The sequence below is a fragment of the Halichoeres trimaculatus genome, unplaced genomic scaffold (genome assembly GCF_033239565.1).
Source record: "Halichoeres trimaculatus isolate MK-OKI-2021-1 unplaced genomic scaffold, fHalTri1.1 fHalTri1_scaffold_6, whole genome shotgun sequence".
Classification (NCBI taxonomy): Eukaryota; Metazoa; Chordata; class Actinopteri; order Labriformes; family Labridae; genus Halichoeres; species Halichoeres trimaculatus.
Window position 1 is genome coordinate 12,695,385 of NW_027437184.1, and position 27,989 is coordinate 12,723,373.

At 38.5% G+C, this 27,989-nt stretch overlaps 3 protein-coding genes across 5 annotated transcripts; all 3 read right to left on the reverse strand.

Moving 5' to 3' along the window:
- Positions 1-1,974: 1,974 nt before the first annotated feature.
- On the reverse strand, positions 1,975-11,614 carry LOC141791945 (glucose-6-phosphate exchanger SLC37A2-like). 3 transcript variants are annotated; one of them, XM_074672663.1, is made up of 19 exons: positions 11,321-11,614; positions 11,053-11,132; positions 9,395-9,476; positions 9,110-9,200; positions 8,809-8,887; positions 8,584-8,719; positions 7,430-7,506; positions 5,997-6,163; positions 5,485-5,522; positions 5,237-5,398; positions 4,801-4,891; positions 4,636-4,698; positions 4,225-4,310; positions 3,871-3,919; positions 3,507-3,580; positions 3,286-3,364; positions 2,795-2,892; positions 2,591-2,655; positions 1,975-2,265 (listed from the first exon to the last, which is right to left on the reverse strand). In XM_074672663.1, exons 2-19 carry the CDS (start codon positions 11,109-11,111, stop codon positions 2,250-2,252), a joined length of 1,512 nt encoding a protein of 503 aa, XP_074528764.1. In that variant the 5' UTR covers positions 11,112-11,132; positions 11,321-11,614; the 3' UTR covers positions 1,975-2,249. The 3 variants fall into 3 exon arrangements, with proteins under 3 accessions (XP_074528764.1, XP_074528763.1, XP_074528762.1); XM_074672662.1 differs by having other exon boundaries at positions 11,053-11,223; positions 11,321-11,613; XM_074672661.1 differs by having other exon boundaries at positions 11,053-11,613.
- A 1,102-nt stretch (positions 11,615-12,716) lies between these two features.
- Positions 12,717-17,469, reverse strand: ccdc15 (coiled-coil domain containing 15). Its single transcript, XM_074672665.1, has 10 exons — positions 17,100-17,469; positions 16,550-16,690; positions 16,366-16,434; positions 15,277-15,393; positions 15,061-15,165; positions 13,903-14,022; positions 13,718-13,821; positions 13,330-13,524; positions 13,044-13,192; positions 12,717-12,939 (listed from the first exon to the last, which is right to left on the reverse strand). Exons 1-10 carry the CDS (start codon positions 17,271-17,273, stop codon positions 12,890-12,892), a joined length of 1,224 nt encoding a protein of 407 aa, XP_074528766.1. The 5' UTR covers positions 17,274-17,469; the 3' UTR covers positions 12,717-12,889.
- Positions 17,470-18,933: 1,464 nt separating this feature from the next.
- On the reverse strand, positions 18,934-27,869 carry psmg1 (proteasome (prosome, macropain) assembly chaperone 1). Its single transcript, XM_074671515.1, has 7 exons — positions 27,659-27,869; positions 26,818-26,921; positions 25,771-25,916; positions 24,390-24,452; positions 22,929-23,127; positions 21,507-21,637; positions 18,934-19,086 (listed from the first exon to the last, which is right to left on the reverse strand). The coding sequence occupies exons 1-7, from the start codon at positions 27,775-27,777 to the stop codon at positions 19,009-19,011; spliced, it is 840 nt and encodes a 279-aa protein (XP_074527616.1). The 5' UTR covers positions 27,778-27,869; the 3' UTR covers positions 18,934-19,008.
- Positions 27,870-27,989: the final 120 nt, after the last annotated feature.

Here is a 27,989-nt window from a genome sequence, read left to right on the forward strand (position 1 = left end):
TACTTGAAGTAATTCTGATTTCCTGCAGAAATCAGGTACACCAAACTGTCAAAGAAAGGGACTTCAGCTGTGCGGGTCACCTTAACAATGCTGACAGGTTTCCGTGACAGATGGTAGGCTGTGTAGATGAGGTAGGTGAGGAAGAGAATGAAACTCCGGTACCTGCAAAAATCAGATTACACTTGTCATTAGCCAGAAAACAAAACATGAGAAAATAAGATAAGATAAGATAAGTCATACTTTATTAATTAAAGGTACAAATAATGAAGGTGAAGAAATATTTCCCCAGATCTTGCTTTTAAACATTACTTTTTTTAATTGGAAAAAACACTAAAATTACATGAAAGCCTTTTATTCAAAGCAATATGGTGTAGTTCATAGAGCAGTTTGACATTTATGTATTATTGAATGTTTTTTTACCCTGGACCTTACAAAGGGAATTTAATTGACCATTGTTAGTTATTTATAGGCTTTTTTTTTTAAATCACCCAACAGTTTTCACTATCATTGTCCTATCTTAGACGTTTAGGATGAAAAAGTGTTATCACCTACGAGTTAAATTATTTTTATGACACAATACCTCTCCTGGGTGAAGTTACTGAATATGTCTTTGTATTTTTTTTCGGTGATGCAACTTGCAGACGGTCCCTGCGCATTCGAGCACCAGCTCCTGATCTTCATTGAGGCCAATGCAAGCTGCCCAGCGCTGATGACGGCTCGTTTGGGGGGAAACGTGATTGTGCCTCGAAGTCTGACTTGCTGTGATTGCAACGAGGTGTCGGTTTTTCAAGACCGATGTTGTGCTGATGAGTTACTGAACGTGGCAAGCTGAATCTGTGAATTTATTTTCGACTTTACCGAAATCCATAAACTTTGTGAAATCCTAGACAATAGGCTAAGGTTCAAGTCCAAACGAACCCACTGGGTTTACTTCCTCCACAATACTTTCAGATGTTTTGGAGACCCTGCTGTGGTGCGCGCTGTTACCAGCTGTGTTCAGACATAAATAAGTAACAACATAAGAGCAAAATAAACTTACCAAGCATCTCGAGAAATACTCCTAATGGGCCATATGCTGGGAGCCAGGGACGACTTCATTGTCAATGAAACTTGACTTACACGTTGATAAAGTCACACATAGAGTAATGTTAAAAAAAAAAAAAAAAAAAAAAAAAAACGCTCCACCTTTAAACTGCCGGTAGCCAAATAAGAGCTATTAGCTATGTGGGAGGGGCAAAATAATATCTAATGATTTATCTCAAGCCCAACTTCTGTAGTAGCCAGGCTTTTTGTAACGATCAAGATCACCATACACTTGCACTTAATTTCTTGGAATTACTTTCTAAGCGTTGACAGTCGTTACTGATTTGTGAGTTGTATGTCCAGATTTAAATCTAAAATCAAATTAGCTTGGATTCGAGCTGAGATTTGAAAACAGAGCACTTCTTGCTTCATCTTTGTAAAAACTTAAGATCACCAGTTAAAGCCCATTTAACTCCCCACATATGGAGGTTTAAACATAAACTCCCATATGTGGTAGTATATGGGAGTTTATGTTTAAACTATCCTAAAGTCAATGTAGAAACTTAACACAGATGTGTGGAATGATCAATACTCTCATCGAACCCAAAATGAAAATAACTAATCCCATGAAACTGAAATGGAACACAAAACTCAACACACTGCTGTTAACAGCCTAGCTCAAACACAGATCCTAACAGCCCTGAGCTGTTTGATCTCTGCTCATGTGACTCTTTACACTAAATATACAGAAAAGCTAGAGAAACACACATACACTAACAGATATCCTTAACACTGGTGGGAATTTTAAAGCCATAAATATCCCATGAATACCCAATCTGAAAATGGATGACTGCACAGGGCGCAACTCAGCTCCCTTGTACAGCATTTTTGACTTGAAATGAGTGAGAACACAAACAATAAGCACACAGAGGAAGCCAAAATTAAGAGAAGTTTACAGTATGTACACTTTAATGGTAAAAGAATATTAAAACAAGTTAAAATGTGAAGTTAAAGTCATAAAAAATCTTTGTCTCTATAAAGGCATTTTTTCTCTGTTGTACAACAGAAAGAGAGCTTCAATCATCAGCTTAGTGCCTTGAATCTTCCATCAATGGCTTTGTTTCCAGTCATTTGAATAGAAGGAGGTGATCAACTGTACAATGAGGTCATTCAGCTTTGTTTCCCTCTTAAATGTGTTTGGTTCCCTGGTTGATGGTGTCAAGATTTCAGATTTCTTTGAACCTGGAATAAAAAAAGATGAAAAGTAAAATGTTAGTTGAGTTAAGGATGACACTTCAATGTTTATTTGAAAATCAAATACGACAGATCTGCTTGTCATATTTTTTTGAAAATGTGTCAAAGTCTGGTTGTGAGAAATTCAGTCATTTATCATTGAGTAGTTTCAGGTGATAGATAATGTTTTGATTAATGGAAAGTAAGATGAAAAGTCTATTAGCCCAGCTTAACATCCAAACTAGAAATAATTAATCTCTGAAAGAGGTAAATGATTAAAACAGGAAGGTAAAAGTGACATGTGACTTAAATTCCCATCACAACAGAGACTCACCCTCTGGTTCGTGGGGCACGTCCACACCAACCCTGAGCTTCTTTGTAAACAAGCCTGGACAGGAACTAAAGACAAACAGTGTGTTAGTCCGAGACAGAGGCGTCCAGACATTTCAATAATGTAAAAAATGATCGTAATATGCTCATTAGATTGGAATATATATTAAGACTGAAGATGTCAGCGTAAAGACTGAGTGTCTCTCACCAGGCAGGCCAAGATGTCAGCAGAGATGAGCATGTAGAAGACGTTGTTCCAACCAGTGGGAGAGATGATACCAGCTAACAAAGGACCCAGAGCAGCTCCTGTAGAAAATAATTATCCAACCATTAATAACACTACCAAAAAGAAGGTTTTCTCTGTATTTTTTAAAGTGCTAGAACAAAAAACATCAATATTCAGTATTTAATTCTTTTTTAAATATAATAGTGGCTGTTAAGTAAGTTTCTAGGCTTATTCTCTATTCTTTTTTGTTAATGGGGTAAGAAAAAGTTATTTTCCCAACAGCTGATTCAAGAGGTATTAAATACTGTGATGGGCTAAAACAAGCAAAACGTTTCAGTGTTACTAAACAGCTGGTTAAAACATGAATTCAGACTGACAACATTAACTAAAGCAGTATCAGGGATGTTGTGTTATAAAGTGTTAAAGTTTTCAGATGAAAATGCTGATGCTCAGTTTTTCAGCCCACAACATACCGACTGATCCAGTCCCATCAATAATTGCCGTCACTGTTGACAAAGCTCTGGAGTTTCCTCTCAGACTCTCATGAGTTCCCTGTTGCAACAAAGAAAGCAAGTAAGCACATAAATCTAAAACTTGGATCAATTCTCATTGTATGTGATGGAGATTAAAGAAGCTGAGTTTGTGATCCAGCATGGACATAAAAGCTGATTTCTCATGGTTCTTTTGGTCTTACCAGATCAGCTGATACAGCAGTAGTGATGAGAGCGTATGGTCCATTTACCAGGCCTCCACACAACAGCAGCATACCTACAAACAGCAAAAATAAATAGTTAAGACTAATTCTATTAGCTGTTTTAATTCTACACCATGCAAAACTAAAGTGGAGGCTTGTGCCTTTAGCTCAAAGTGGTTTCAAATTAATATAAGGGATCAGTAAATTCAATCAGCTTTGCCTCCTGATTTCCCAGGTAGGTTAAAATCACAGAATGTGTATTAATCCCACTTCAATAATGTTAGTTGGGTGTCCATGCGTTGTAAACTTTGACAGCCCAACCAAAAACAAAATGCTTAAACAAGAAACGGTGTAGAAGCCTCACCGACTGTGGTGCCTATACTTCTTTGTCCAATGTGATTGTAGAGGAAGAGCTGAAAAACAGAGAAATCAATGGACGTCACAAATTCACATCCATACAGCTGAAAAGAAGCCATGAAGCTATCGGTTCAAGAAAAGCAGCAGTCTTCACTTTTCAAGAAAGGAGGTTGCTGTTAAAGTGCAAAAACACTGCAATCATTTCTGAAGTGTACACCTAAAGCTAGCAAAGGATACCTCATGCCCATCCAGGTTAAAATGCCAGTTTTAAATGGAAAATACATGTTTACAGACTGAAAGCTTGATTGAATCAGTTTTCCAAACATGGTGACTTCTATAATCTAGCTGTGCTGATACTCACCATGGGCGCAGCAGTGAGGAGCATGACACCGCAGGTTGTTGCTCTTCCACCGGTGTAATCAGACACAAGGCCTGCCGTGATGCCTCCTATAGACAAAGGACAAGACCCGATAGTTTAAATACAGAAACTAAAATTTGGGATGTAATGGCACACTTTATTAAAGACTGTATAGTGTAATTCAGATTGCTTCTTTTATCCATAAAACCTGAAACTGCACACCTAGATAAAAGGTTACAGGGATTTTCATAAGGGAATTTTAACAAGCTAAATTTCGGTAGTTGGTTCACAGTCAGGTACGTTAACATTTTATTTTACTTTTAGAATTTTAGAATTTTAACATTCCTGATATAAACATGTCAGAACGAAACTGCCTGAATCAAAAGTGCTACAATCAAGGTGTGTACAGCTTACCAACGATCCCTCCAGCATCAAACAGAGTTGACATGTCTCCTGCTGCCTTTGCATCAAAATGTGCTGCAAATAAAAACAAACAAAGTGACTTTTTGGATAACCCTAAATTACATGAAAGATATTTTCCTAGTTAGACAGAAAGACAGCTTGTGTCTTAACACTCACCAACATTCGAGATATATAGAGGCAGCCAGTAGAGAAAGGTATAGCTGACCAGTTTGGCAAAAAGCAGACAAAGAGAGAACTCCACCACACCCTGTGTAAAGACAAGACCAATACAAAAAACACATCAACAACCAGTCTTTGAGAATTTAGTGAAAAAAAAGTCCCCATAAGTGTTTCTATGAAATTTCTGTAAAGTTAGTAGTTATCATTGCACTGATTTTATTTTGGAGGAAAATCATTAGGATGTTTTTGTTATTCTTGACACAACCACTAGAGGGTGTAAAGGAACAGGGAATTTTATAATATTTCAGCCTTGCAAGAGTTTGACAGGGTTACATATATTCTTAAAAAGTTATCATAATTGATAAATTATATTCAAAAGATTTCCAAATGACCAAAACCTAGCAGAAAACAAATGTAAATGGTTTTCACTCACTGGAATACTGAGAGCTCCACAGAAGCTGATGGCCTCTGTATGCTCCACCATGACAACTTCCACTGGCTCAGCAGAAATGGCACCATTGCCATTGCTTGTTCCCTCAGTGTGGGATGCACCCCGCAGGAGAGGCTCAGTCTCACCATTTTCCTTTTCTTCTGACTAACAAAAAAAAGGGACATGCATGGGTGTAAGTAGCTTTCTGATTGATCAGTTAGAAGGAGGATTTGCTTCTGTTTTAAACTTACATGGTGCTGAGGAGGTGAACAGTTAACATCTTCAGGTTCTAAATGAAAGAGGGGAAAACAAAAAGCTCAGAAATACTCGAGTACAACCACTTGGGAATTGAAAGACATTATTCTGGTTCGACCAGAAGTGACTTGATACAACACCTAAGTAAGACTTTTCTTCCCAGTCCAATCACATCTTGTGCAAAATTCTAATAAAAGAAGAATATGCATGGTATACAATCACACTCCAGCTAAAACTCAGATCAGTAAATAATATCAGAATCATAGAATTTCTTCTTTTGATCATCTTTGAAAAAAAAATTGAGGACTAATTGTTACTTTTTAGTGACAGTTTGTGATGAATGTAGGCTAAAACCACAATGTGTCATGTGTTTGAAGCTTTAAACCAAGCCATTTTCACTAGGATCTTAATTTTAAGTTATGACAGAGTTTTCAGGATCCATTCCAAGGTAAATGGTTAATTCTTGTGGATTGAATTTGTGTTGAGGTTTCAATGGGCAGAAACTCACTCTCCACCAGGAAAAAGAAGCACAGGATCCCTGTAGAGGCGATGATGAGTCCAGGGACAATGAAGGACATTCCCCAAGCTGTGGAAACAAAGGCTCCTGCGATGAGGGAGCCCAAGATGTTTCCCACTGAAGTGTGGGAGTTCCACACTCCCATAATGAACCCACGCCTGATGATGGAAACACAAAACAAGGCGTTCATTACATTTGATACAGTTTGAGCAGTGTTGAATGTTCTTATTTCTATTTTTTTAATCTCCTTGTGAGATCAGTATCAGTCACATGTCTGTATGTAAAGTATGGAGCTGGGGCATAATAAGGCAGCTTATGAGAATTGTTAAGATGTATTGGATTTTTGCCGATATCCGATATGCCGATATATCGAAACCCCTTTTGGCCGATACCAATAATCACAAGTTTGTTTGTTTGTTTTTTTCACTGTAAAGAAAGCTAAGTCTATCCTGTACTGGCATTTAAGTGTTACTGTTATTGTGACAATCTTATTTGTTTAAGAAACACACATAAAACAAGACAAAAAACATTTGATTTTACCATAAATAAGAAATGTATTATTTTTTCAAACTTAAGACATTCAGTATTGAAATACAGAAAAATAATTTCTTTGGATCACATGAACTTTAAATGTACAATGCATTTTTAAACATAACCAAGTTGCATTTGATTATTTTACAGCTACTGTAACAACCTGGTGACAGACACAGAGCTCTGCAGTGCAAATAAATGAAGTGCTACATTTCATTTAAGGAGCTTATTTTTCAGATGGAAAATAATAATAATCCTAACTGAATAGCACCTTATCGGCTGTGCCTATTGGCTGAAATTTTCATATCTGCCGATACCAATAAACTTTTTAAAAGTTTTTATCAGCCGATACCGATATTGTGCCGTTAATATTGTGCATCCCTATTAAGATAAGAAGTAAAGGTAGTAGATGACAAGGGAAACCCATGTCTTGCGAAAGAATTATAATAGAGGACTTTATCCTGATTTGAACTTTTGGTCGAACTACCTTACTATCATCACAGAACTAACAGAAGCCAGGCATGAAACATGTCTTACTGGGTGACCTCATTTCTCTAATTACTTTGTTTCTACTGAGCTTAACCCACTCCTTTAAAAGACACTGAAAGACGTTGAACCTGTTTAGAAGGGTGTGGTTACATTTGTGAACATCACCAAGTGTGTTAGCTCTCTTTTGCGAGCAGTAAAGCTTTGAAAAGTAAGCCTCAACACGTGTGTAATGTAACTGGTTGTGTAGATTTGAACAGTGGGTTTGATGGTCATGCTCAAGTAAAAATCACAGTGTCACTGTGGTGTTAAAAATGTGACGAATGTGTTTGTGTGTTCGAGCTGGTTAGCCTCAAAAGGCATGTAGTCAGCAGGAATGCTCCCAGTGCACATCACACAATACTCACTTCCCCTTTCCAAACCAGTTGCCAACACAAGCCACCACAGCTGGCCAGCCAGTCGTCTGCATGAGCCCGTTCATGACCTGTGGGGTGAGGTGAACAGAAGGAGAAACTCACATGAACTGAATTGAAATCTTTCAGTCCTGTGCTACACAACAAACATCTAGAAACAGCAAAGGCTTAAATGACACCAGTGAGCAGAGATTCTTTACATTCCTACACCAACCATCTATTAGCCCAGACACACTCCTACAGTCATATGATGCAGCGGTGAGTCATGTGCTGAGTAAGCCACCATGAGATCTTTACTTGTTTAAAAAAGGAGGAAATGCATAGGGGGCTGTACTGACCCAGAGAGCTTGTGGTAAACACAACTGTAGTGGATTCAAAGACTTCATCAATAAAATAATTCTGTTTTTGATAAACAAACATGCAGGTGCTACTGTTAAACGCATGGAATCATATTTTCTCTCTGAAGAATATACTTAAACTTTGATGCCCAACCAACATTTAGGGTTGGAATACAGCAGTACATCCATGATCCTGCAGATTGAATCATTATGAAAGCATACTTTTCTAAATGAAAGCTTTCACTCACTCATTGTGACTTTTTTTTAATTTTTTTTTTTTACGTATTCAGTGTTTAGATTAATCCTTGTATTTGATCATTCCAACAACATATTTGTTGTTGGCAGCCTTAATAAGAAAGAAAAGCTTGATTTACATCTTAAAGCTGCAGCCCCAATACAGCTTGTTTCTCAGATTAAGGGTGTTCATGTTACTGCTCCAGAAAGAAAAAAATAGTGAAGTGAAACAGAAATGCTCAGGCTTGCCTTCTAAGCTGGGGTAGTGTGCATAGCTTTTGACTTCAGTGTTTGTTAGTTTGGCTGACTGAGCGTTCAGTGTCAGCAAACCTCCCATCTGATCTCTTTACTTCCTTCTTTCACCCAGTAATGTGATCGCTTGTAGTTTCTATCTTGGATCTTTCACAGATTGTTCACACACAATTAGAGCTCCTAAGTCTATGTAAGGTTTTAAAAACAATGTGTTTCATAACATAAACGAACTGATACTAAAATTAAAAGTAGAAACCCAAGATGCAAATGCAACTCTGTCAACCTTAATGGAACTTAACATGACAGAGCTGTTTTTGCTTTTACCTGGATAAAGGCGTAGTACCCCAATGAATGGATGTTCAAGTAGAAGCCGAGTCCAAACAGGCATGTAAACAATCCACTCATCAGCATCCCAACACTCAGGTAGTACCGCAGAGGAAGGCGCTCTCCAAAGATCCCACTGTGTGCACAAGAGAAATTATCAAGCAAATATAATGGAGACACATAGAGTCAAATAAAACAAGGTCCGCCATTAACACACAGTCGTACCTGATGAACATGCCGATGGCATAGGCAACCAGGAAGGAATTATCCAAGACCCCAAACAGTGTCTGATAGTTGTCCTCGTCTGGAGAGAAAACACAGATAAAACTCAATTACTCAACTTCAAACCATAAAAAATACATTTGCACTGAATTCATTTTAGTGCCTGTTACAAAGTAGGAAACTTCTATCACCTGTCAACTAATAAATTGATTGTTAAATGAACACACTCAATGCTTCTAAAACATACCCAAGCCTTCATATTACAATGTGGCAATAATATTTTCACAACATCTACATTACTTACCAAAAGGCGCCCAGTCACACCAGGTTTCATTGTTGGTTATGTTGAGGTCTGCTGGGCGGATAACATTAGAGCAGTTTCTGTGCAGCTGACTCTGTAAAAGGCAGAAGAACATAAGGGGAATAAGATTAGACAACTAGATCAACCTAAATAACCTCCATGTTAAAACTGTGCTCCTGTGGATTATAGTTCATTATGTGGTTGCATGAAAGGAAACAAACTTCAAAATAATTTAAAGCATTTTGAAGGCAATCTGTAGACATTAAGCAGTTAGATAGTTCTGGTTACCTTAACAATGCTAATAGGTTTCCGTGACAGATGGTATGCTGTGTAAAAGAGGAAGGTGAGGAAGAGAATGAAACTGCGGTACCTGCAAGAGAGAGATTATACTTGGTCAGGGAAAATGAAGCAAACACAATGATACAGGGAAAAAAAGAGTTCAAGTTGAATTCCTACACATTTTGACTCCTGCAATTCTATGTCTTTGTTTTGGAGGATTCTGAAACAAGAGTTTAGTAGGAAGGAATTCATTCCTTTGTTTCAGGGCTATTATATTTGTTTCCATTCAACTATACCAAAGTTACCCTACAGATAGCAAGGTCAGTGTTTATGACTAACACGTGAGTGATGAAAATACTGCCCTTGTTTAACCCTGCACCCTCCTCTGCTTTCTTTTTTCCTCACATACACAACAAACATGGCACAGCTCTGTAAGTTTTCATTAATACTACTTATTAATTTCTCTGAAACTTCTAAGCATTTGCAGCGGAGTAGGAACTCCTGGAATCACTGCATACCTCACACCCACCCATCATTCTGGAGGACAAACACTTCTTGAAAGCTTGAGCCTATTGATACTGTAGACTGACATACTAGTGATCGAAATTTAATCAACAAGTAGATTATAATTTGGGACTGCAATGTGGGAATGTCTGGCTCTGTATGGATTAAAATAAAGTTTAATTCATTACTTGGGCGATCTACCCAGCAGACTGAGTAACAGAAGTGACGCACACATTAATTACTATGATCATGTAATAAGAGGTGCATCCATGAAAAAGAAAAAAACATCACTATTACAACTTTTGAAGCTTTTTTTTGGCTAAAAATGTCAAAACTACAACTTTGAGATGAAGCTCCTCAACTTTTTAAAATGTCGAGTGTCTTATTATTCTGGCGCGGTGAGCGAGATCTACATCAACTTATCTTTATTAATCAATAATTTCAATTACTTTTTGATTTCATCCCCCATTAATCCTCATTTTGCCTGATTTGAAGGGATTTCCCCACTAAAGTGTTGGATTACCAGAAAATTTGTTCTGATTAATCAAAACATTGTTCTACTAAACCCTTCAACAGCATGTTAAATAAGATTAGAACATAATATGTGGTTACCATAAAGTCCTCTTTTGTTGGAAAAGTCATTAAATGTTGGGGTATTACTTGCTAAAGCAGTTATGATTGATCCTTGCATTGTTCTCTCTAAAGCCATTAGCTGCGTGTGAGGTGAGATTAGAAAATGATATGTATTACAGTAAATCAACTACATGTGTAGGCGAATTCCTAAAATGTTGGATAAGTCGGTGAAATAATCGATCTGATAAAGGTCAGATCTGTGTCGGATAGAAGCTAAAAACAAAAAAAGAGTGTAGCACGGCTCCAGCTCCCCCCAATGTAACCCTAATGCAGTCATTCAAGTGATTTTAATCAGTAGTAATTAACTGGTAATCGGATACAGGAAATGAGGTTATTATATAATAAACCCACTGGGTTAACCTGTCCCACTACATTCGCAGAATATGTGTTTATTGATTTAGTTAAGCCAATCATTTACAACACAGAGATAAGTGAACCCACACAGGACCAGCTGCTCGCCCTGCTGTACTACGCGTGTTATCCCCGGCTTCTGTGAGAACAATAGGAAGCGAAGAGTAAAAGAAACTTACCAAGCATCTCGAGAAAAGGTTGTAATAAGCCGTATGCCAGGAGCCAGGGACGACTTCATTGTCGATGAAACTTTGTAAAACTGTAAACAAAATCACTCAAAGCTCGATTCCAGACATCTTGTACTGGCTGTAGTCTGATAACACACCGCTGGATTGTAAGTGCGTCGCTTGCTATCGTTGAATAACAGAAGAAGATAACTCTGCTTATAAACGCCTTGTAACAACAGATCGACGCTTGCCTGTTTGGAGGTATCTGGTAATAACGTACCCGTTGCGCGTGGTTACTAGAGCCACCGGTTCACAGTAGGTGTTAGCTCAAGAGAAGTTTCAGCCGTGTAGCTTTCAGGAGGGAGATACAGTCTGTAAACATCCAACAGTTCTCCTCCATAGTGCCCCGCTGGGTTTATATGCACCAGCTGGGGCCAGCCTTCCTCCAACAGGCCGTGAAACACATCCAGGTAGAGAGCGTCGTTTTTTTTAATAAAAATAGATAGTATTATTATTAGCGTGGATGTTATCCCACAAGATTTTCCAGTCGGAGCCTCGAAGCCACGTGATCTTTCCCTCTGACGTAACGGCGGACAGGAAACTGCTGAAGTCGGAAACAGCTGATGTGAAAACGACCCCTTCAGATGGACCGAGAGGGGCGTGAAATGAGGAAGGGGGCGAAAACAAATATTAAAAAGTCTTTTTCTCCACATGCGAAAACAAATGATGACGTTTAAAAAACAGATACGGATAACTCCAACAGAAACAACTGTAATTCATGTTCATCAATTTAACAGCTACACAAGCTGCTGTATCAAATATCACAAAAGGTTTTACCACCTCTCTGAAAAAATAAAAATAAAAAAGAGAAATTCAGTTACTAAGAAAAGCAATACTTTTTCAGGATTTTGACATAGCTGTGCATCATTGTGAGCTTTGTATTCCTTGTTACTGTATCTGAGATAACTATTATGTGTAAAAACATATAAAGGAGAGTGGTAGGTAGTGCTAAACATTTGAAAAAAATCCAGCTGACTTAGTAAGAAGATAAAACCCTGATCAGAACCAAATACAGTATAAGACAAAATAATATTTTCCAACACCTGAAATAAAACCATGCTTTGTGACATTGCTCTGCTGAACTAAAAGGAAAACCTTCAGATGTAATAACAATTCTCTTTAAAAATGGTCAATTGTGTGCAGTTTCTAAAAAAGAGCAAGAAAGATAATCTGTTTCTGATTTTTATTTTATTTTATCGATTTCATTACACTAAAAATCATCAACGCTTTGTTTTGTTTTTAGTTCTTGTTCAAAAATGCTACATTAGTTAAGGGACTGACCATGTGACCAGTTTGGTGAGAATCACATGGAAGAACTCCTGCTCTCACTCCGTTTACCTGTGCACCCAGAGGTGATCACTGTAGTAATAAAGATCAAATGACTTTTGTGGTTTCTGAGACTGAACTAAATGTACATGTCTCATTCAAAACTGTTTAAATCTTCCTCATTGGTTACATATTACAAAATCAAAAACTTTAGAATACTAACACATATTGAAGGGGTAATATGCTTTAAGTATCAATTCTGATTGGAATACCATTTAATTTCATTGTATAAAAAAATTAACTGAGTTTTTAAGTCTTTGACATCCCTGAAAAAAACAAGTTAAACGAGTTAAATCTTTCAATCCATGTCACACGATGATCGGTTCAGGCTGAATATTGTGAGATATGTGCACTGGTGGATTAACCAAATAAGAGTTAAAGGGCCCAAACTGTAAAAGAGTAGAACTATTCTCTTTTCCTGACAGCAAGGGGTCTGTTTCTACCTGCAGTTCATCGGCCGCTTTCATCGTAAATCCAGACTTGACATTGTTGACTGCAGAGCTTTAGCATACTCTGTAGAAGAGAAAAGGCTTCTGTCAACAGACTTGTTTTATGTATATTGACACTAAGGCTCTCTGGGGGTATTACTTCGGAGTGAGGCAGGTGGCAGTAAGTACCTTTGGGATTGTCGTGGAAGACACAGTTGTTAGCGCATGTGTCAGGGTGGGAGTCCCAGAAAGAAGATGCACAGCAGCAGAGAGGGGGGAGGTCGAGCTTCTCCTGGGAAATCCGCTCCTTCATCTGAGCTTTAAGAGCATCAATGAACCTGGAGAGTTACATTCAGCCAGTCAGATATGGCATCATCAGCTTCAAACCAGAAGGGTTAGACATTTAAGTACTGTAGCTCCAGTCTGGATCACATCAACATACTTATGCTTAGATAAAACCCTTTACATCAATCACCTTGCTTCTGTTTTTCCTTTATTCTCACTTCTCCTCCTCTGCAGCTCCACAGCTCTTTCCTCCTCCTCCAGCCTCAGTCGCTCCAGGACCAGCAGTTCTCTCTCCTCCAGCCTCTGTTTGGCCTCTGCAAGCTGTCGATCTCTCTCCATCCTTCTCTCTTCTGCTAAACGAATCTGTTCCTTCTCTGCTTTGATCCTTTAGTGAAGACAGAGAAACCTTAGAGGGGACTTACACTTTCCAGGCAAATTACTGCACATAGGCTGAATTCAAGGTGCTGCTCTTTATTAAAAATGTATGTTTTCCAAAAGATGTTGAATTTTTGACACACTTAAAGCAGACTTTGGGTACACATTTATAGACAGAAGAAGTAATGCAGAGGAAAGGTCACCTTGTTGTCCTCTTCAGGTGTTTCCTGTGCTGTTGGTTTTCCTTTACTTGCTCTCGCTCAATGTTCATGTATAGACGGCGATGCATCAGGAACTGAGACTGACGCTGGGTAGAGAGATGTGTTTAACATTTGGACATGTGTAGGATATGTTAGGTCAAAGTTTCATGCATGGGTTTGATGTTCACCTGTCTCTTCAGTTCTTCTTGGTCAGGCAGGGGCCACAGAACATGGGGGACTCGGAGGTTGGGTGGTGAACCAGGATCTGGCTGTGATTCATCAGAACACCATAAGCCACACCCACTCACCTGAAACAGAGATACACAAAAGACCAGGTTGTGTAAGTATTGACACCACTCTACAATGGCACACTTTGATCATCAATTTCGTTATCAGCTGGTTTTAAAGTTGCCTTTTTTACTTATTAGAAAACAATCACGGGTATTACTAAAAGGTCTGAATCTGGTTTGTCCTCGAAAAAATAAAATACAAAACAAATTAATGGCAAAAAAATGATTTAGGGCAAAAACAAATGAGGAAAAATACAAACTGAACCATTCACAAGTGTTTCTTGTAAGTAGGCCAAAGAGGAGTGAATCACAAGCAGATAAAAGGAAATGGAAGTCAAAGTATGTATTTTTGACCTTAAATCTCGTTAGTCATAAGGTGATAAAATAAAACATAACTGGTTTTGAAAACTTTGGTACAGCGGAACTTGTCCCAGTTTCCCATTTGTACATGTGTCAGATGGTGTAAGGCAATATCATGGTCATAAAGATTTAAGTCCTTGGGTATACGATTTCATAAGAGGGACCAGAAGGTAGATTTTAAGAGATGATACCATAGAATATCTCCTCAGCCCTATAGACTGGGCTCTCTTATTATGGTTAGCAAGCAAAGGTTATTTAGAAGCTGTACAGTCTCTGGTTGGTAGCATCTCTGGCAGTAACTGTTTGCAGGCCAATGTCTGGTTGTTTATGGACTTCAGACTTTTACAATAAAAACAAGTATAAGTCTGGATTCCTGAGAAAATTTGTGATTCTTCAGTTGGGTATCTCAGAATTCTGTTGAAAGCAAACTGCTGTCAAACAAGGGAAAGTAAGACCCAAATATTAATTTTAAGTTGCGGATGTTGTTTTCACATGTACTGTTCAAATTCAAGCAGGTATTTCTTTTTCTTATTTCCCTGTTTGACACAGTGCAATTACTATGAAGAATACCTCCATCAGTGTTGGCTGGAGGGAATAAAAATGATGATTAATGGCATGCCATTCCCAAGCCATCAACATGGCACAAAAACTGAACAAAGACTAAAGATGCCAATGCAGCTGCTGGTATTCATTAACCTTCTGCTGAACGAGAGGGCATTTGTGCTGACTGGTAATGATATAATCATCTCTCTCTTCTTCCTCTTCCAAAACCTCCACCTCCTCCTGTTCAGCATATGATCTCTGTGGAGAGCAGAGGAAAATAAAATGTATTAAACCCAGGAAGAGCTATCAGGACTGAAGGAAATTGTCTAAAATGAAAAAGAGGAACTAGTGTGACAGACATGCACTCACATGTCTGGAGGGAGAAATGTTCCATTCGCCTCCAGGAAGATCTGACGTCGTACCAGCATGCAGGTCCTTTCGACAGGCAGCCAGTCTGAGTCTGACCTGCCTCATGCCCTCAAAAGACTGGAAAGTCATAGAAATAAATAATGTGGCAGATTAATCACTGTCACATTGTTTTATCACTCACACATGGAAACATTAAAGTCATTCTGACAGCTACAGGAGCGGCAGAGTCTCAAACTATAAGGGATATGATTATATGTAGATCATAAAGAGAGGATTGAGATTTACCAGGGTCTCTGGGCAGATTTGGATCCCCCACAAAATGAGCGTTTTTTTGGGGGGGGGGGGCTGATAACAAAAGTCATTTTGAAAAATGAAAAATCTAATTCCAATCTGATTACAGCTGGTTTGTACCATGATCGTTTTCTGCTGAAATATCACTTATTTTTGGATTTTTCTGACTCTTTCTTTTGTTTGTTAGCAGGCAAACATCTTGCCGTATGTGAGGCCTCACCGTGTCACTCAATAATCACACTAACCCACTTTAAAACTGTCTACTCCTGTTTTCACTTTCTTTGTGTTTTGCTCTGTCCTTCGTCAAGGATCTCCTTGCATTCAAAAGCCCAGGGAGCATTACAGGGGTCAGACTAGGATGTTTAGTAATAAAGCCTTCTTCACACCCTGTGCTCAAGATCATCCCACTGGCATCAGATGGGGCCGAGGTCATGGTTTTGTGCAATCCTGTCAAGCTTATCCCTGCCACACTAAAAAAAAAAAAAGAAAGAAATCCCTACGGGTCTGACTCTGCAGTTATTGCTACAGGAAAAGGGTTTCTCCAGACTACCACTACTAAGGTGGTGTGTTTGCCTGAAGCAGTCTTTTAAGAACTGAACTTGAAGAACACAAAAATATGTCCCTATTTATGTCTGGTGATTTAGCATGAAGCCGCACTAATCATTCCTTTTAAATTATTTGATTTATCCATACTAATTCCCCTGAGACACACACATTTGTATACGACTAAACTGAATTCCAAAATCTTAGAAAAACAATCTACAACCTGCATCATTTAATATTTCACCACCCTCTTACCTCCTGAGAGCTCCTCCCCTGCTCCCTCTGTTGTGCAGCTGTACTGGTGACTTGGTACTGCTGCTTCACCTACACAAACACACACATTTAAAAACAGGAAGTCAATGAGAGACGAACAAGTAAAATCATGTAGCACCAAAAGGATAAGTCGATTCATTGTTTGTCAATACATTTCAATCCATACCCCCTGAGGCAGCTCTCTCTTTTTGTAGACTTGTGCTCGCTGTACCACACGATGGCGTACTTCATCCTGAAATCGTCTGAGGCTCTCTTCATTCGACCTCCTCTTTTCTGCCTGGATCTCCTCAGTTAGCAAAGCAAGAGCCTAAAACAGGGACAAGGGATGACTGCTTGAAACACTGTAGGAATATTAAGAGTGTATGTACGTGTGACGTTACATTAAGACCCTCAAGCCAAATACACTTACACTACTACTTAGAATAACACACATCTAGCTTGCTGTGGAGATTATGTGAGGCTCATGCAAAAAGTGGAAATCAATTCCAAATTTAAAGATACGGTGACTGTACACATATAACATGTATTTTTTAAAGTTTTCAAGGAACTTTTACTCTGATTCAGTATTTCCATTTCTTATCTCTGTATTTTACTCCTCACACGTGAATATATACCCTGTCTGGTTATCGGTGTCACTAAACTGCTCTAACGTAACCTAGCAACGGAACAAAAGCTAGCGTTAGCCGTTGTTCATTAGCATTAAACCTCAAACTCACAGTCGGGTGCTCCTGGAAGTCTTGTCCCCCCTCTACCCACGCTCCAACAGCTACCACAGCCTGGTTCCTCTCGGCTAGAACCTTGCTAGCTCTTGGGGCCGGATGCTCCTTACTTTGGTTCACTGAAGCTTGGCCCTTGTTCTTTTTGGATGTTAATGACCGGTTGCTTTTCATTGGTAATGCCAGCGTCGTTATCTCCCTTACAGTAGATACCTCACCTGGTACCAGTTATGCTCGAAAATTACGAGAAAATTGAAAGGAAGAAACTTTAAGTCCTGAAACTTTAAATCCTGAACTGTCAACACAACAGCTCTGTTTGAGTTTCCCTCTTCTTTTACTTTATGCACTTCACAAAACCGCTTCTGCACTGCAGTACTGCCCCCATCCGGACAGGAGTAAACACTGAAAAAATATACCGTTCATTAAACTCAAAGAAAGAGAATATTGAACGCATTTCATCATCAGTAAGTATTTCTTTTAGTTATTCTCATTAATATTCACAATGCCTGTAATTCTGTCAAACTGTCAGGCGAATTTGAAATGAAACATGCTCATATTTGTAGTTTATTTAATTACCCACCATAGCAGTCTAGGATAGAATCCACACCAAACAAAGCTTGCTGGTAGTATCAGAAGTCTCAGGGAAGTCTGTAGATTTAATAGCACCCATTGCCAAGTCCTGCTTTGAGAACAGACTTGCCCTGTATATATTCAGAGTGCCATCCTCTCTGGCTATAATGTATAGAATTCGTGTTAGAAATTAAATAATAAAAAATATCTAAGAATCAAAGATAGTAAGAATTTAAATAAGTTATGGGACTGCTTTATCACTCATAGCATTGCTGCAACACCAAGAATGGATTTAATTGCTGGAATTGTAATAAAATATGAATTCATTTGTATTGTGAGGAAAAGATCTCTCCGTTTATATATCTTTAAATAGAAAAAACTTCAATTACACTATAAAACTCTCTGCAGCAGATTTGTATAAGCAGCTTGGCTTAGGTTAAGACTTGAGCTTTTGCCAAAATGCAAATTTGTTAAAACCTGAAGTTTTGTCTTGGATTTTGTCAAGTGATTTGTCCAGTTTTACAATAAAAAGAAGTATCTCAAATAATTGAACTACTCTAGGGAACTCAAACAGCTTACACCTTTACCAGAATTGGTTAAGAATACAATTATCTATATGCCAGGGTACTGCCCTGATCCTGCAAACTCTCCCAACTCTTATTCCATTATTTCATCTCTGCTGTCCTACTCAGTATTCATCATTTTGACAATATCATCACCGTATGCATGCACAGCTGACAGGAGATCAGTGGGAGCAGTATGTATGCCGATAAAAGTGCTCTATTCTTATGCTGAGTTGCCTCCTGAATATCTCAGACACTTTAAAGGCAAAGCAATTTAAATTCAACACCAGAGGCGGGAGGAAATGTGGGTCATTCCCAGCTTAATGCGCTGGTGTGATAACAGTGTTGAGGAAACTTGATTTCATATTTTATTAGAACAAGACTAGGGGCCTGGGGAGGTAATAAGTTTTGCAGGTACTTGGTAATAAATAAGGACGAAAAATATCACCGGCTGGTGGCATCTTTAAATCACGAATCATGGGGACATCCCCGCACCAGTCGTATTTTGATTTCAAATACACTTGGTGAGAAGAAGGGAGTGAATAGATACAAGCAAAATGCAGGCACACCATTTATAAATTCCCAATTTAAAGGGTTGTTTGCCAACAATAGTCCAAGTAGGTCTGTTAACAATCAAACTTAACATATTACAACAACAAATTAATTACTAATTTGTATTCAAACAAAGGCTTTCTTTGTACATTTTCTTTATTTTAAAAAATGACAGTATTTAAAGGAAAATAGAAGAATTCTACAGCACATGTGCAGCGTGATCTTTAGATATAAAGGTTACTCTGGATATCGGTGGTTCTTGCAAACTTGCGGAGGACGTCTGTGCTCGGAGAAGTGTCCAACTGAGGAGAGAAAGAGGAAAGGGTGATTTATTTAATAAAAGCCAAACTAGACGGCACAACAGCCCCACAAAAGCCCCCAAAACATTTAAAGCTCCACCTGGTGTCTGAGTGCAGTACAGGTGTTCGAGCTTGTTTTTTCCTTCTTTACAGAGGAAATAAAAGTCTAATTCTAGATAATTAAAACATGTCACATAATTGACCTTCGAATGTGCTTTTTGTCATGAAAGTTGTTTCTCATTATGTGGATTTATGTGCAGGCGTTTCTTTTTCAGGAAAATGTGACGTTCTTAGTTATTCAATGATGATTGACAGCTCTATGAAAAATGCAGGTTGCAGTAACCTTTACCAGATTAGAAGAAGAGAGCAAGGGAAAACTTAGAGACTGACATCAGAAAGTCTTTGAACTTCAAATAGCTTTAAAACTCTACTTCAGATTAACTCAAGACTCTTTTCTTCTGTGGACTGTAGTCATCTTTGCAGTTTTTCAGGAAGTTAAATGTCTGAGAGCAGACAGGTTGTATTTTGGCTTCACTTCTTACATTTGGAGGAGTTGAAAACGAGCTGATGGTATTACTATAATGTTTTTTGCTAAAACAGGGAGAATAAAATCTGTTAAACTGACTCAGAGGTTTGACAACTCTCATATTACTTTTTCTCCTTTGACCACATTGTGGACCCTGATTAACTCATCCTACGTCCTCACATTGAAACTGATTACTTGACACAAAGCTTCCTTTGATTTAATTGACACTCAATATAAAGTTACTGAAATACACCTGCTATAAGGCAAATTACTGTCTAAAAACTGATCATCTGAGAGTGTTTGTCAAGTCTTTTGGAGATAAAAGCAAACGCAGTCGACTTGAAATCTTCAGCTCCACTTAGATCCTGACCCCTCACTCATTAAGTGGCAGCTTTCAAGTGCTGTGATGCTACATAATGTCAAGTGCTGAGGGAATGTTAAGTAGAAGCGAGAGAACAGAAGGAGCTATTTCAGACACTTGTTCATTTTCCTATGTGCGTTGCTATGTGACTCATAGTTTGAGCACTTCTGCAGGTTGAATCAGACTGAAATTCACCAACTTTAATCATTGCTTTTAAAGTTTACCACCTGATTCTCAGAAAAAAGTCACAGCTGCAAGGCTGCACACGAAAACTATGGTGGAGAAGTTGAGCCACAGATGGAAACAAACTGGGTAAAATGGCTAGAAACCGTTCTTACACGATGGATGTAACACTGAAGAGAAAGGAGAAAAACTGCTGTATCATATAATCCACTTTTCTGCTCATTCTATTTTGGAATTCAGCAAATTATGGCATGATAAGTCAACAATGAATTCTCTGCAGCAACAGTTTGTGCCTCCAACTGGCCTTTAACGATGGCAAAATGCCAGAACCATTAACTGGAACACACTTACCCTGCAAGCACTTCATTAGTTACACTTGCACAAACTCAAGTCATCACATACAGCAGCTCTGTTATATACATGATGCAACCTTTAAAAATGTTAAGTTCAGGGGGAATGACATCAACACAGAGGTTTTTAGTCAGGGTAATAATTCAACTTCACCCTTTGAACTGAGAGGGCCTGTGTTGGAGACACCTTACAATACAATGTGCTTTGGTACAACACCACTGCACCCAGGTCTCTTTTATCTTCACTTTTGTGGAGCTGACATGTTTTCATTCATCTTGCTTTTCTGTCAGGCATAGTTTTACTTTTGCTTATTATGGTTTCATCCTTAATCCTCTGCCCCTTTAATATCAGGAGAACCCAGGTGTGATGGTTCATGAATTTGCTGCTCCAGCAGCATCTTCTCCATCTTCTATCATTTATATTTCAAATACTCAAGGAATTGGTGGTTGAATTCCATCTGGATCTCACGCCCCATGTACAGTTACTATAGTCCTCAAAACAAAACCAACCAGCTTTTTATCTACTGCTCTTTCAAACCACTAAAAGCACAGGCAAAACCTTAAAGCAGAAAAAAGCTGTGTCTTCCATTGTTGTATTTTGTGGGTCCCACTTTCAGCTTTAGTTCTTTTTTCATTCTGATAGTCATGGCAAAACTAAAATGACAAATTAAGCTAATATTATAGCTAATCTGACTGCGTCAATACAAGTATATGATTTGAAGATTATAAAGGGTGAAATAAAATAGTTGGGCAAGTTTGATAAATGAAGTTTGTAGGTGAAGGTGATTAAAACCTCCATTAGAATCGTTACTACTGTTACATTACCTCTGTTTAATGATAGGATTGGAAAAAAATCTGAGGGAATAAAAAAGGAGCACTGCTGGAAACTTTCCTTCTCTAGTAAGTCCCCAAACTTTGAGCAGAGCTTCTTCTTTCATCCTCTTCCCGAGCACTCTGACCTTTCCAAAAAGCTCCCTCAGAGATAAAAAGAAAAGCAGCTCACCTGTATGGACTTGCCAAGCTTAGTTAGTGCAGGCTTAAAGGTCTCCATGGTGACAGAGTCAGGGCCAATGACATCACTGTAACACTGGTAAACAACAGCGGCGATGCGGTGGACCTCGCAGTGGTTCAGCACTGATGAGACAACACAAAGAGGAAGAACAAAGACTTAACAATGAAGACAGATGAAGAGTGGACGGGTGTATTCACAGTCAGTCCTCTGTGTTACAGACTCATCCTCCCCCTCATCCTGATAAGACAACACTTTGTTAGGAGTTTCAGTGAGTTTTAGCACAATAGCACCAAAATGACCAAATCAGGATGCAGGAGTGTGTGTGCTCAGAGAGTGAAGAGGAGTCTAATGGCCCAACATTTCATTCAGCAGACACTTTGTACAGAGAGACTTACAGCCATACACACACACACACACACACACACACACACACACACACACACACCAGGAGCAATTTCTGCTTCAGTGTCTGGCTCAAGGACACTTGAAAAGACAAATTCGAGAAAGAAAACTGGTATAAAAGCCTGATTTATACACAACACAAGAGGTTAATGTGCCTCAGTCATTGCTTTAATATTCCCAGGTTTTCATTTACATCCAGCTCACAGCTTTTTACTCCGTCTTGTCACTATAGAAGACAATACTGCTGCACAATTACAGTGTTTTGGTTCATTAATTCATTGTGAGCTGTGATCACAGTGAGGTCTACAGAGTGAGGTCTCATCGTTACTAAATGTGTGATGTATGTGTAACCACAGAGAAAACCACACCTCATTGTACGGAAATAACAATCCAAGTATTCATTTTTCCCACTTTGTAGAGAAGTTTTTATCCTGTAAGAGCTGAAATTAACACTGATGCCTCTGTACGAGCTGCACAAGCAAATGAAGCCAGGATCAGCCATTTCTACTGAGTATTTTTTTTTTTAATACCTGCAACTATTGCCACAGGGTCAGCTTCAGACGAGGTGATTTAGTATGCTGCCAAAAAAGCCTTTTATTAAATTCCAGGGCAAAGCCTCTGGATGACTGATGTGTTGACTGTTAAAACAAATAAACTGTGACATTTTTGTCACTTACACATGTACAGCTTGAGCTCAGCAAAGTGCTATGGTGCTGATTTGGCTGCAGGGGTTTCCAAAGTCACTACAAAAGTTGGAACAGGAAAGGGAACTTTTCTCATAAGAGGATTTAATGTGAATATTTAGCAACTCATTTTCAGGAAAAAAAATCTCCCTTTTCAATATCCCAAGATTTAATATCTCTATATGCAGAGCTCTATGTCAAAAGAAGAAAGCTGAGTCATACAGCTTTTAAGAGCCCAGAGTGTGTGTCTGCAAAAAGCAAAGGGGAACAGGTAATCTGACTTTATGACACAAGAGTTATAGGTCCTTTCACCCAACAACAGCAGTACCTGCAGCTGACAGCCCAGTGACTATGTTGGGTTGCTCCAGTGACTGGCAAACAGGCTGAGCGCTGTAAGCACCGGTGTGGAGCGAGCGAAGGAAGGGGGCAGAGCTACAGCACAGATAGTCTGCTGTCTTGTATTCCGCCACAGAGCTGTCGGATAACACCGTCACGTTCAGCTCTCTGTGCTGCAGACAGTCAAACACCTACAAGAGACAGAGACGCAAACATTACTGTTAAACAGCAGGGAGGAGAATTCTGTCGGGGGGTCACTGAGAAAATTAGTACTGCAGTTTCAACTCCATTTAAATCACTGTTTTTATTTTGTGTAGAACTGCTTTTCACTGGTATAATCAGTGATATTTGCTGCTCTAAATACTTGGATTTATCTGCAGATATACAGAGCAATGAGGTAAAAAGTTCATATGGTGGGACAAAAAATTACTATGCAGACAGCAAATTTGTCTGTGTGCAAGTGACACCAATAGAAAGTGCAAAACTAAAATTCTGTGACTTCAAAAATAAAAGCTGACCTATTGTCAATTTGTTACATAAATGCAAGTAAATGATCAAATGTACTTATGTATTTTCATGTATGACTTCACAGACATAAATACAGAATAGAATAGTCAGCCTTTAATTTAATTATGTAACATACAAGAATATTTAAAAATAATTCACTTTAGAGGGTCTTGTGCTTTCCCATCTTTTAACCATGGATAAAAAGCTACAATGCTGAATGTCTGTATATAAATTTTCAAACTGCTAAATACAGTAAATACAAATCTTAACAGGATTGCATAAGATTTGCCGAAATTATCGGTTCATCACATAAAGATCTCCTGACTGGTTCATGATATGTTGGGGGAGGATGCCTCCACACCAAGTACATAGCTCTACTCCTGACAGGCTTCCAGAGGACTAGCCAATCAGAGGAAAGGGTTTTTTTTGGAGCAGGGAGTCTTAAAAAGACAGCAGCTAAAATTAATCATTTCAGGCAGAGGCTAAAATGAGAAAAATATTATTTTTGCTAATTTAATCTTGTTTTTCTTTTTGAGGATAAGGAATTTTGGGGGGCTGAAAATTGTGCGAAGCAAATTCAGGGGTACCAGGGGGACATCATGAAACTTATAAAAGCACAAATCCCCCACTTTAAAGTGTACAACCTTTAGGCCCAGTAATATTAAAATACATTTTCAGTAAAAAATATATGAATCATTTGGAATAATATAATAATGTCTATTGCATTAGTAGTAGCAATGTGATAGTTACACAATTAAAAGAGGGATGATATGAGAGGGGATAAATGCACAATATAGGTGTGATTATTATAAATAAATCAAATAAATCAGTTACTTGGAAGATATTCACAAAATACAATAAATTCAAATGAAAAGTGAGACGGATGCAAAATGTTGTTCTTGGGTCACTTTCAGGGTGCCAGTGGCCTGATTATTTAAATGTATACCTTTTGTGTCCACTGAAAAAGCTGGTCCTCTGCAATGTAGCAGGTCACTTGGCAAATCAAAACCTGAAAGGGAAAAAGAAATGCAAAGGTAAATTTATGAAGCATTTATAGATCAAAAATGTACATTTCTAAACTGCAAAAGCGTAACAAAAAATACAGGAAAATCTAATGATACTGATGGGTGGCATATTTCAGGAATAATATCTAATTTTTTTAATCACACTACTCCAGCCAATGGAAAACTGGCTCCGATGGGACCCTACACTCCCATGTCCCCAACAATCAGGTCTTTTTCTGACCTTCAAGTTTCCACAAACTGTTAGTACGCCAAAACTTTAAGTGTTGGGACAAAAACTGGAGGGAGTTTATTTTATGCTTGGACAAAAAGAGCTCCACACTGTAAATGAACTCACTCACTGATTTGCAGCTCTTTATCACAAAGGTTTGGACTTCAATGTACGCCTTAAATTTTAATCCTAGCACCATTTTTATTTTCTTCCGGCTTTACTTTCCCTGTTAGTTTAGGCAAAACGACCCAGAAAATGCTTACAAACACAACTTACAGATGCGTTTATAACAGCTTTAAAAATGTAGGCTGTGATAAGAATTTCAGTAAATCTGTCCTTTAAATTAATGTGTTATGGCTACAGTATTTCTTGTCCACAGCTGCTTTATAGTGTATAAAAATCTTCTTCCTCAGTTCATTAACTCCCTGCAGCCATCTGAGGGCTGCGTGATAAATCTGGAGCTTCCTCAGCAGGGCAGTGCTTACACACAGGGTCGTTCACAATGTTTATCTTGATTGAATCATGTGCAAATGACACCAGGCTGATGGAAAAACCACACACACGTCGCTACACATATCAGGCTGCTTGGTTATAACTCTCTAAGCTGACACTTTGTGTTAGAGACACCAGATTCCCAGAGATCATTAATCCTGTGCGTCATGGCCTACTTCACAAGTTTGGTGGCTGAAGCAGAGTCCGGTGCTTTACTCTCAAAGTGCTGTGGTACAAACTCTGCTCTGTCAGATCTACTGAGATATAAAAACATTTGAACAAGTGCTGGATTAATGTGGTAATATAATCAGCTTTAACAAACTATAATTGTTTTGAAGATGAATTCCTGATGCCATTGAAAGCATCTGCTTTTTGATATTTCTCCACTTTGTCTGGCGTATCCCTTTCATTTGTTACTTGTTTGCAGCTTGATAATGAAGTGGGCAAAGGCATTGTAATGTGCTTTTAATGTGAGACAATCTAAATAGACAATCAGGAAAAAACTCATTTAACAGGAATTATTGAGTTTACAACATTTTATGTGCTTTCTGTGGCATTAATCAAGTAGTAACACATGGTGTTTTGCACAGTGTGTCACTCACTGATGGGCTGTCCTTCTGTCTGTAGAAAACACACGCTGACTCCTCGCTGCTTTGCCCAGATACAGCCCGGCTCCTCTCGTTCCACACGGATGCATGTCCCACTGCGTCCCAGTTTGCAGAGGTGAGAACGTACACTGACAGAAATCCTGTGAAGACAAACCCTCTCAGTATTCAACAGCAGCCCACATGTGACAGAAGTTATTTTTCCATTCTACTCTTATTTGACTGGGTGATGCTACTGGGAACGTATTAATAGAGGAAGAGTTCCATAGAGCTTCACAGTATTCAACTGCTGTTTACTTATTATCTGCACAGATGGACATATGTGAGTCTTTTTGTTAAGGAAGTCATTGGGACCGAGGCAGCTACTCTCATCAGTGCTCAAGCAATAAATTGACTACAGCAGTGACATGAAATAATGGGTAACTACTTTGATGAAACATAACAGTATTCTTTATCAATAAATAAATAAATAAAAAGGAACAGAATTTGGTTTTAGCTTGTAAAAAGCTAGAATTTTTTTAATTCTTCTGAGAAGTAAAGAAATCAAATTGCACTTTGTGATCATTTTGCTCTATTTTCTACTATAAACAAAATACAATAAAACCAAAACATTTCTGGTGAATAAATCACATCCGAATCTGACTAAAAAGTTGAGTCACTGCTCGCATTTTGCAAAAATAGAGGGCTTACATATCTGATCCAGAGGGCTCGGACCTGCCAGAGCTGAGACACAGTCAGAATGCAACAGACTGGAGTCAGTATGAGTTGCCGCAGTGACTTGAATAGAAACCCATTGGATATCATGCCGTGATGAAGAAGAGACGAACCGGAGCAGCAACTGGTGTATTTGGGCAATGTAGCAACAGAACAGCACATTTGAATCTGGATTTTTTTAAAAATTGTGCTTTTTTTTATTTCTCACAGCTGCTTTCAAGCAAAATTTAGAAAACAAAAACTCCTGCAAGCAGGGTTAGTGATCACCAAAGGGTCTTTTCTTTGTGTTTCAAAGCATTTGATGCTGCAGGCAGCCATTGCCTCACTTACTGGCAGCATTGTGTCCCACAGCGAGAATGAACTCTGAACACTGCAGCTTCTTCCCAGACTTCAGGGACTCTGAGACCTCTGGAGTCCAGTTGAGACGAACCTCCCTGATGAAGAGTTAGAAAAGCATTAGAGAAGGGGTAACATTTTTATGTTGTATCTCATGCATGCATTAAGAGCTACAAAGCCAGCAATTACTATCCTGGTATCACATATTTTACATAAAATCAAATTGTACTCGGAAATGTTCTCATAATCAAATACAATGATGGCGCTGAAACCGAAACTGAAACTACTAAAAGTGGAGGCTTCTGTTAGTTAGATTTTAAAGACCAAACACGTGGAGACTGAAACATCCACAGTGGTAAGGACCTAAAAATCCAGGGATCCAAAAGATTCAAGGTCCAAAAAATACACAACTCTCTCTGAAATAAGTCCAACAATGTACTATAAGACTGAGTGTTAGAAATACATATCCATAAAACTAGATATTGATCGTATGTCTCCATGGCGAAATTTGCATTTGCTGACAATTAAAACACTATTCACAAAGAAAAAATACGTCTTGACTTCACCTTGATCCAGTTGAAGGAAAATTAATGTGTCATGTTAGCTAGCTACAACCACTCCCACATGCAGCTACTTTTAAATTATAAGCACTGTTCGAAACAAAAGCAGCAGGACATGATACAAGAAAAGTTACATGTCATTGATCTCGGATCTTAAAATAAATCTTACCCTTTCAAACAAATCTGAATAACCGTCAAATATTATTAATACAAAACTTCCATGCTTTCTGACTTGACACTTTCTGTCTCCATGCTAGGTGGCTAACGGTTTTTACCTCTTTTCCTCGAGTTCTCTGCGGATTTGTTCATCTTCTTCGTTTTCTTCGAGATCCTCTTCATCTTCTTCTACTGCCCGAGAATATACCGATAGGACTTCACCAAAAAACGTCGCCATGATCACAAGACTGCTGTAAAAGTTAGCTTAGTGATGAACACCTGCAGCCATGACATACATCCAACACTTCCGCGGCGACGCCCCTTCACAATAAAAGCACCAATCGAGAAATTGTTACAAAAAAAACCAGATATGAACTACTGTAAGACAACAGAACAATTGAATAACCCAACTCGATAAATAGGTTATGAAAACAAAGATTTTAAAGAGAT